The 10,481-nt window shown below is 42.3% G+C and overlaps 1 protein-coding gene across 1 annotated transcript; it reads right to left on the bottom strand.

The window, feature by feature from the left end:
* Positions 1 to 1,760: 1,760 nt before the first annotated feature.
* On the bottom strand, positions 1,761 to 6,830 carry LOC103366277 (neuritin-like protein). The gene is made up of 3 exons (XM_008293952.1): positions 6,776 to 6,830; positions 4,517 to 4,664; positions 1,761 to 2,064 (listed from the first exon to the last, which is right to left on the bottom strand). Exons 1-3 carry the CDS (start codon positions 6,828 to 6,830, stop codon positions 1,761 to 1,763), a joined length of 507 nt encoding a protein of 168 aa, XP_008292174.1.
* Positions 6,831 to 10,481: the final 3,651 nt, after the last annotated feature.

Raw genomic sequence — 10,481 nt, 5'->3', positions numbered from 1 at the left:
CGCCACCCTCAGCTGTCACATCTGCTCACTTCACGACAGCGTTGGCATGACAGCATGTCACACGACCAGTCACCTTTTACTTCCAGCACTTTGAGGACGTCAAGATTGTTGTGAGGTGCAACCTGCTCCACGGTGGGCGAATAAAGACAGATTAATGCACTCGTGATTCTGCTGTTATGAAACAGCTTAAGAGTATTAAGACAACACACACACACACACACAATATCTGACACAAAAGCAGATCATGTCAAGAAGTTGAAGTCACTCTCAAAATACCAAAGCGTGATGTGTGTTATTATAACTTTAATTTACATTGTTGTTAGGTGAAACAAAGCGGCGTGTGCCACTCTATGATGCTGAGAAACACATTAAAATGATGCAAAACTACAAAATAATACAGTTCACACACTGGTGACATGAACACCAGTGAATCAAATGAAGTGTGTGATAACAGAGCTCGATCAGCATCAAAGAAGTTGTACAACATTAAATGACATTCAAGGATGAAACTTGGGAAACACTTGGAAACGTCCCACATCCTCTTCCCACTGCTGACTCCCATATACATATCTATATATATATTTCTCACACTTTTAAACTCTTTTTGGTGCTCGGTAAATATTTATTGCACTATTTTTGTTTTGTGTTTTATTGAGATGCCAACGCTCAGTTATATATACTTTTCTTTAAAGATGTCTTTTGGCATTTATTAAACAGTGGAGGGATGTTTAGGTGAAAGGGAAGAAGGGGATGGACATGCAGGAAAGGAAATCAAACCGGGATCTGAAGGCATTTGCGCCCTTGTGGTCTGCACCCCAACCACTCGGCTAACCAATCACCCCTAGCTGTGCTAACTTTTTAATTGCCCCACAGGGGACATGTCAACATATTAAATTGATAAAGTTAACTAAAGTCATTCAAAATACAAAAAAAAAAAACTTCTTGAAAGCTGGAAAAACTGTGTGTAACGGCTCAGTTTTAAACAAATGACACCATTTAGCAAAACGGTCCTTCCACACACGAGTCTGATTTTCGTTAAACCGGTCAAACGAGGTGATGAATTAAAGCCACCGCACACACACATACAAAAAAAAAACAAAAAACACTGCTTTGCACCCAGTAATAATTCTGTCCTCTGGATCACACCTGATTGGATCACAAGCAGATCCGAACACCTGGCACTGAAACATCCCTGAAAATCTCCTTTGTCCTAAAATCAGGCGGCATTACTGATGAACTGCGGCGGTGGTAAAATAAATAAATAAAAGTGTTTATGACATACATTTGTCTATAACTGAGGGTGTTTTAGTTTTTTTTTTTTTTAGTTGAGTCACGCCGGTAAGTAAAAGAGATTTTTCATTTTCTCCTACATTGTTGTTGACACTCATAAAAAGTGTATTTAATCAGTCAGGTAAACACTTGCAGTTGTTGCACAGTCCTCTGATATTAGGTGATGATGGACAGCTACCAGTATGCTTGATTTAAATATTCAGGTCAGAATGAAAACAACTTCTATCTGAAATCAAGGCATATGATAATCAGTGATAAAACTATTATATGTGCATCACCTTGTCCATGTAAGAAACCCTGAACAAGTGTTTCGTAGTGATCCAGTGACTGAAATCCTTATTTTAGGATCAACATTTGATCATGATGACTTGTACAGAGTGTTTGCCCTCATGTGTTTGGATTGTCGGGGGAGCAGGACTCTGACGACCAGCCGGCATCACTCTGATTGTTAAAGAGCTAACGTGGGTTCACTAACTCCTGAGCAGAACTAGCAGCGTGCTGCAGACAGGGAGCAACAGTGTGATGAGGGTGGGGCTGTGGTGGTGTGTTTGCCCTTTCAGCGTCTCCTGGTTGGTCTGGTCTGAGGTCGGGGGGCTCTGGGGTGCAGGCACAGTGCTGGGCGGGACGGTGGTGCGGCTGGCGCACATGGCGTAGAGGTTTCCAGAGAACTGCGTCTTCCTGGACTCCTGTCTCAGAGACTCCCAGACAGCTGCTGCTTCTCCAGGACAGCCGGCCAGAGCCGAGTTGGCACAAACATGGAACGCGTTCCAGGACCTTCAAGGAACCAGGACAGGTGGAGACAATGTCAGCGTTAAGGGCAGAAAGGTAGCAGCTGTAGTGAAGCATCATTCTGCAGGACTGTGTGTGCACATGAACAGTTGTACAGTGAGGAGATTAACAGCCGAGTAGTAATTAACATTTCTAAAAATGTGCTCACTGCAGGGGTTTAACCCTCTGTTGTACCTGTACCACTGAACAGTGGTACAGGTACAACAGAGCACCACTCTGACCACCGCCAATAGCAACAGACTGAAGAGAGGGCAGTGGAAATAATGGATTCCAGTCCAGTGTCAAATACTCTTTTTCTAGTTGTAAATGAATATCACTACTAATTCAACACACAGTGTGTAATCTCTGCCACGAGGAGTCTCTAAGTGAAGACAGTAACAAAAGACGTAGACAGATGATGTTGTGACGTAGCATGAAATCATGGAAATGTTCAACGCTGTTGGTAATAAAAATCTGTCTGACATGACTCAAGCTGAAATCATGTACATGGACGATGGAATTAAAGTTTTGTTATCATTAGTTGTTACAAGATTCGACGATCCAACCCTCAGAGAAATCATGGTTCTTTAGTGGTTCTTCAGAAGACTCTCTGGTTCTTCAAAGCATCATTACCAACTTAAGAACCTCTTTATTTAGATGATAGTTGTTCACGTTCTTTATGTGATTATTGTGACAGAATTGAAGGTTCTTTATTTTTTTGGTATTTGGTCTGGTGGCAAGTAACAGCATAAAATGAGTGCTGCAGCTAACAATTATTTGTATTATTGATTAATCATTTGATCTATAGAATATCAGAAAACCAGGAGAAATGCCCATCACCATTTCCTAAATCCCCAGATGGCATCTAATGATATGCTGTTCTATTTAACCAACAGTCCAGAACCCAAAATATTAAATGTATTATAATGGAACGGACCCAGAAATGCTGCAGATCCTGATCCAGATCCAGATCCAGGTACTTAACATTATTGAGTCCTGTTATCAAAGTACAACCATGTGGCTCGGTGAGAAACTATCTTTAAAACGTTTCCTTAAATAAACTGCTTTTCATAAAGTTTTTTTAAGCTCTATTCATGGTGCCTTAAAAAAACGTTTTTTTTGATGGTTCTCTGAAGCACGTTTTGGGGTTCTTTAAAGAAGAGAAGAGGTGCTTTAAACCTCAAATTTTATGCTAAAACTGAACATCAAAGAAAATAACTAAAATAAAAATTAACCTTCAGTGCCTCAAAGAACCACATAAACTATGTGAAGAACCATCTCCTAAATAAAGATGTTTTTAAATTGAACTCAGCGTTCCCATCAATAATGCCGGCTCCCATCAGCACCTTTATTTTTGTGCAAACAGCTACTACAGCAGACATTATGCAGCAAATTCAATTGCAGGGCAGCTCAGTGCTGATATCTGTGATCAAAACAATGCAAATACACAAGTCGACAAAATATTGCATTATGTGCAAGTTGATTTCAGACTTTTAGACGTGGAAATTTGACGTATTAAACCTTTAAAGCTGATCTTATTCCATATTCATTTGTCTCATCTGTGATCAGAGGTGATCACAGTTTTAACAATACAGGCCTCACTAGCGATGCAGAGGTGCAACAAAAGAAGAGGATTGTTCATTGCATCATGTTTTTAAATAGATAACAGCTGCCTCCAGCATCTGGAATTAAGTAGATAAAAGCAGTGAGTTAACAGACGCGTCAGCCATTCCAGCTACTTTGTGAGACCGTGCTTCACACGTTTACAGGCTTAAATTGGAATTAAATACTTTAGTGTTTAAATTAAACACTCAGAATGAAGCAGATGCTAACTGGAAACCAAAATCGTTCTTCACAGTGATGCCATTGAAGAATCCTTTTTAGTTCCACAAAAAAAACCTTTGTAGCCTGAGATTCTCTAAAGAATCATTTTCTCAATCAGTTCTTTAAAGAACCCCCAAAGGTGCTTTAAAGAACCATCAAAAGTTGTTTCTTGGCATATTACAAGATGCCAGCTTGGGGTTTAGGAAATTGTGATGGAAATTTATCCCTGCTTTCTGATGTTCATTAGCCCAAATGATTAATCTGTAGTGAAAATAGTTGCAGGTCTAACTTTACGCTGTTTATGCCACCAAATTAAATAACTCCAATAAAAATGAAGCAGACAGAGGTGTATGATAGAGATCCATCTGACAGCTGTGAAGACATTTCTCTACAATCCAAAAATGTCGCCCTTGTGGTGGCACTAAACAAAAAGTGAGGGGACCACAGTGGGATTCACCAAACTTTCATAGCAGTCGATCCAACAGTCTGAACCAAAGTAGTGAATCTGTTGGTGAAACATGCCCTGTGGCTCTCAAACAATACTGATGAGAACAACATTGAGGATCACCACTTTACCAATTGAAGACAATGGATGGACGTGGCAAGACTGAATGGTTACCACGGTGACACTCACCTGCAGATCGCATCGATGTCCTGCGTGTTCTGGTCTTTCTGTGTTTCCACCAAACTGTCCCCGAGTGTGAGTAAACACTGAGCAAAACGCTTGTAGATGGACCCACAGGAAATAGGAATTGCAGCTCCGAAACAGACGGGGACCAAACCTAGTGGAGAGGAAAAGACAAGTGACAGCTGAATTCGAACACCAAAATGACATCACTGAATCAGAACTGATGGGAATGTCGTAAACACAGTATGAAACCCAGCATGAGAGAGACGTAACATCGCTGGATTCTTTGAGCTGAGGATTTCATTTTGTGGAGTGAAGCACAATGTTTGTATGTCTATAGAGACATCATCCATCTGGTGCTTAGATGGATCAAACAAATACAGAAATATGTTGTAGTCCATTCATCTGGAGGGATTATATACCCTTAAAGCCAAATTCAGCGTGGGACTACTAAACCGTGTGTGATCTGACTGAGTGCATCGATCATCGCATGCGTAACACGTCCCTCGAGTTTTCTCCTTAAACATTCTCGAAAAGCCGAGACACAAGATCTGATTGAATTCAAACGCTGATTTTTTTGATGAAAGTAACTCTATGAGGCTGTTGCAGGGTTAACAACGAACTACGCAGCTGAAGTATGTGGACGCCTGAGCAGCAGCTTTACGTCAATCTGCTGCTAAAACATCAGTTTTCGGAACCTGCTTGTAGAGATTTTGTCCGTGTGTCGCTGAAGTCTGGTCACAAACCGAGTTCTGGCTTTTAGTGGGATGTGGTCGAGCTCAGCGGTCTGTGCAGGCCGCTCGGTTTGCTCCACACCAAACTCAATCCGCACACAGGCAGCATCACGTTGAACAGGAAAAGACAGAGCGGCGCTTTGATCTAACAGAGATACTGTATAGAGAACTGGCACTGTCAACTCTCACGTCACACCTTCATAACGAAGGCTATCAGTACAGAGACATCGGGCACTAATGTCGAACCGTTCAGAGCATTTCAATCAAAAATAAACTGGTTCAGAACCCAAATAGATGGTTGCCAAAAATTGCAGGTTGTCCCTGGCTGTGTCATGTTCTTCAGAATTGAGGGAGAGGATGGAGAAGCCCACCTCATCATCAATAGACGGCCTATATGCTTGTTTTTTGGTCAAAAACAAATATCTGTAATAACAGAATGAAAGCTTGCAGGTAATCGGTGCAATCCGCCATCTTGCTACTACACTTTACCTTTGTGGTCAGTTGTGTAACGCACTTCGCTCAAACAGAACCAGTTCAAGAACCTGAGTTGATTAAAAAGGGGGAATGTGTGGCTTTTTTTCCATCCGATATCTGTCGTGTTTTTTGATGCAACGCTCAGTTTGCTCCTTCCTAACTGTTACCACTGAGCAGTGTTCTCAAACAGCTCATCAAACACTGCAGCACTGATGCTTCCCTGAAACTGAGCTTTAGAGGTAAGTCCAAAGAAGAGTCCTAATGGGAGACATGCCTATATATATAATATAAACTACATTTTTGCTAGCCTCAACTAACCACAACTCTCCGACCTGCCTTCAAAAAGCACTTTCATGGATCATCTCTATCACCTTTAATGGATCACAGTTTTTATGTTTCGCTCGATACAGAATCACTTCATGCACAATATGGCTTTTAATTCATTTTCTTGCACATTTCATTCGTGACTATTTGCAATTTGTGATGAAGCTTCAGTGGGCGTCTGCCTGATGGATATAGTAATCATGTATGAATGCGCCTCGTTGTCTGTTTTCGGTAATGATTGTTAATTTATTGTTTTTCCTGCAGGCATTTCTTCAATATAACAATACAGCCTGTAAAACATTTTCAAAAATCTAATTACAAAAAACAAGGTAGAGAGTACAATTCAAACACAAAATGCTGCAAACACACACTCACAAACACACACACTCTGGGGAGAGAGAATCAGCTCATGGCAGGACAGTGAGAATTTCATCAAGTTAAGTGCATTTGTAAAACCTTTCCCTCAGTTTCAGTGCAAGCTGAACAGAATATCCTTCATAAGCCATCTTAACTACTTTGGACGTTTTCTAACAAACATGAAATTCCTCTGTTAGGTTCCTACCTGAGTCCAGCTTGAGAGGGAAAATATACAACAGACAAAGTCACAGGAGAGCAAAACTGAAAAAAGCCCTAAAGGTGTGGCAACTTTCAAACTTCTCCCAGAAGACTTGAATGCACACAAACACATACATCCAACTCATGCTGCAACTGGAGAGTAAAGAAGCATCCTTACTGAGGCAGAGGGCGACGGGCAGCAGCACACTCGCAGTGGCTGGACGGGACTTCATTGTTGGGCTCAGCAGAGTCCCGTGGAGCTGAGTGCCACCTCTGGTGCGAGAGGCTCTGATGTCAAAAAAAAAAAAAAAACTCCTGCTGGTTGTGTAAAATCCCCACCAAAAAATAAATAAAAAAATGTAAAGTTGCTGCTTTAAAATGTGATGTTTCCTGTCATCCGTTGGGAATTCATCAGATTGCAAAAGTACAGCAATGCACAGAGGCACAACCCAGCTGGATTAACAGAGAAAAGGGACTGATTCATCGCTGAGAGTAAGAGGATGTTGTGTTACTGTGTGTGTGTGTGTGTGTGTGTGTGTGTGTGTGTGTGTGTGTGTGTGTGTGTGTACGCTCTGGGGAGGCGAGAGCCGTGGAGAGCTTGGAAGCAGCAGACCAATGACAGCATCACAACACGGCACACTGGATTAGAGCGTTCTCATTTCCGGTCTTCAGTATTTAGAACATTTATTTGAAACACAAATAAATTATACACAGAACAAAATAATAGTGATTGTGCTCCGGACAGACACTCCTCGTGACACACCTACCTGCTTTCACAACTGAACGAGGAGCTTTTAACATGACAGAAAACACGATCAGAAGTGTCAGGAGGGTTTTCTGTTTTTTTTTTATTATTATTATTCCGACAGATGGATGACGTCCCAGTGAGGATAAGAGAGTCCAGCTCACCTGGGAGCCCAGAGCGGCCTCTGAGAATAGCATAAACCCACGAGAGGATGCATCTACAGCTATGTGGGTCTTGTGGGGCCAATGAAGAGCGCTGCAACGTGTGAAACAGTCTCGATTAAGAGGAGGCTGTAGAATGACACAACACAAAAACTAACAGTTTAAAGATTGGACATCTACATTATTCTTCCCAACTCGATCTTACACCCCCTCTCTTCTTCCTCTTTCAACCTCTAAATCCCCTGCTATACGCCCCCCAGATGGCTCACACTATGCATTAGTGTAAGTCCTGGTTCACATCTGTATAGGCTACTGACACAGGAGGCATGAATGGTAACCCATTGTTAATCTGCAGCTTAAAACAACCATTAGCTGCAGAATAATCTGTGTCTGAAGCCGCGGCCTTGAATCAATACATCATGTAGGCTGCATCTGTGAGTCTGGAGCAAACTTGTTCTGTTTCTTTTTCATTCGACATATGTCAAAGAGGATGTAAAAAATAATAATACTTGAGCTTATGGTACCTTTCCATTTTTTCCCAGTAGAAGACAGTTTGTTCTTGTCTGAATGCAGCGTCTAAGGACAGAGGGGGTCATATGCTGTGCAGGTTGTAAGGCGTCTTGAAGCAGATAAATAAAACTGACTTACTCTGCTGGTGTTTAAAATACTTTTGAGAGAAGTTTTAAAACCTTCCTTAACCTTCCTCCTTCCTAAAGCTTGCACAAGAGCATTTCAGAAAGTTCTCGGCCTCGACAGAAAACATCACAGGAGAAGGATCGTTCTTGCATCATTTTTCAAAACGGTCTCCTTTGATTTAAATGTACTTACTCCATCGATGTTCAAGCTGTACTAGGTCACATCTTGAGGCTCCAGATGATCTTCAGCAGCATGGATGACGTCATCATCGCTCTGAAAATGGCGGTCAGGTGAGGAAGGTGCATGAAGCAACAGTTAATGACATCTGGCTGCTTCTGCCACCTGTGCTGTGTGGATGGATGCATCATCATGGAACAACAGCAGCCAGCTCTAAGCTTTCCTCTGCTTTTTTCATGCTTTGAACATTTGAGTTTTTGTGGACAGTGATACAGTTATGCACCCAAATTGGAGCTAAGCCCTTTGTTTCCCGGTGAAGCTGAGACCATTTTGGAAGTACCTTCTAAACTGCTGGAAGACTTCAAAGGATGCACTGAGCACCTCTCCTCGACTCTCCTCTCTTTTTCTCTTCATACATCTATACGCCACAACCACTGTATGGTACATGTGCATCTTCTGTGTCCGTCCTCTCTGCAGGAATCTTTGCCTACAGAGCTACACGTCTCTGATCTGCACTTTCTGGCCTCACCAACCGCTACAGTGGTTATTGTTTTCTTACACGTTGTTCGTCTGGTTTCTATCTGCTGTCCTGTGCTCTCTCCTTTCCCCTCACTCCAGCCGGTTGAGGCAGACGGCCGCCCTCTTTGGACAAAGTTCTGCCAAAGAGTTCTTCCTGGTTAAAGATTTCTATCTTCCCACTGTCACCAAAGTCCTTGCTCAAAGGGAATGTATGGATTTTTTAGGTTTCTCCCTACAATTTTGTAAAGTTTTCACCTTAGTATGTGAAATGCCTTGAGATGAATTATGTCGTGAATTGGTGGTAAATAAATAAAACTGAGGGCTGCACAGGGCTTAGCACCGTCACCTCACAGCTAGAAGGTCGCTGGTTCACATCCCGGTGAGGACGCCCGGGATCTTTCCCCGTGCAGCGTGGGTTCTCTCTGGGTTCTCCGGCTTCCTCCCACAAGGTCCAAAAACATGCTGAGGTTAATTGGTGATTCTAAATTGTCCGTAGGTGTGAATGTGAGTGAGCTTGGTCGTCTCCCCTGCCTTCGTCCTGAGTCAGCTGGGATAAACTCCAGCCCCCCTCGACCCTCGTGAGGATTAAGCGGTGTATATGATGGATGGATGGAATTGAAGTGAAGTGATACCTGGGGTGTGAGTCCTGTGCAACACCAGTTCAAATTAGGATAAATCTCACATAGCCTTTAAGCACGCTCGAAGCATTAAGGTTGTGTTGTGAGGTGTGTGAAAGCATATTCTGGCTAACATGTTTGGTGAAGGGCTGCACGGATTGAGCGAGCGCTTTCTCAAATCGCTTTCCAGAAGGCCTGCTGACCTGCTCACTCGGTTTAATTGCACGAAAAGCTCAAAGCAGAGCTGCTCCCACTGACGTTTATTACTGCACTTTTGTAAATCCCAAGTTCTGTTCACACATTTCCCTCATTTGGAGCGTCGAGTTTGTTGTGTGATAATTCCCTGGATGGCAGCGAAGCGTTTCTGTTCTGGATAGAGCTGTGATCCGGGGGGATCAAAAGCAGAACATTCTAAATCAAGTTGCAGAGATATTAAAACCGAAGCCACTCAAATATATCTGCATACAGTTTTGGTGATGCTGCATATTTCTTGAAAAGTGGCTGTAAAATGTCTGTCGTTGACTTGAGATTTGTTAAGATCAGATTTACAGCGGATTGCAACTGTTATCAATGGCAACAACGATTGTGAGAATACAGACGAGAAGAATTCACAAAACTGGCTCAAGAGCTGGGACAGAGTCCGAGCATTTCCAGTGCGGACAAACACCACAGCAGGAAATTAATCTAAAGTGTCACCTGGCACAGTTTCTGGATTCTGCAGACTCAGCTCTCTGAACACACATGGCCTTGATCTACGCTCAAACACTCACTAAAGGTTTAATTGATCTTAAATTGGAAAAGGCACATAAAGTGTGATACATACGCTATGATATGTAGAAAAACCTGCAGTGTCATTTGGACCATAGCTTCTGACTAATACTGATGTTTAACACGATGACATTTCACATATCTGCTGTCTTTGCTGGGTCTCATTTCAAACACTGGATTTCAGAATCACGTTACATTATTTTATCTAATTCACATTACGTAATTATTCTCCGCCACGAGAAGCTGTTGTTTGGCCTCAAT

The sequence above is a fragment of the Stegastes partitus genome, unplaced genomic scaffold (genome assembly GCF_000690725.1).
Source record: "Stegastes partitus isolate 25-593 unplaced genomic scaffold, Stegastes_partitus-1.0.2 Scaffold926, whole genome shotgun sequence".
Classification (NCBI taxonomy): domain Eukaryota; kingdom Metazoa; phylum Chordata; class Actinopteri; family Pomacentridae; genus Stegastes; species Stegastes partitus.
The sequence above is the reverse complement of the archived record's forward strand: the minus strand, read 5'-3'. Positions and strand labels throughout refer to the sequence as shown.

Coding starts and splice junctions, on each gene's coding strand:
- LOC103366277 (XM_008293952.1), bottom strand. CDS start 6,830: ATGAAGTCCCGTCCAGCCACTGCGAGTGTGCTGCTGCCCGTCGCCCTC. Junction 4,665..6,775: donor GCCCGTCGCCCTCTGCCTCA/GTAAGGATGCTT, acceptor CCTCTCCACTAG/GTTTGGTCCCCGTCTGTTTC. Junction 2,065..4,516: donor GACATCGATGCGATCTGCAG/GTGAGTGTCACC, acceptor GGTTCCTTGAAG/GTCCTGGAACGCGTTCCATG.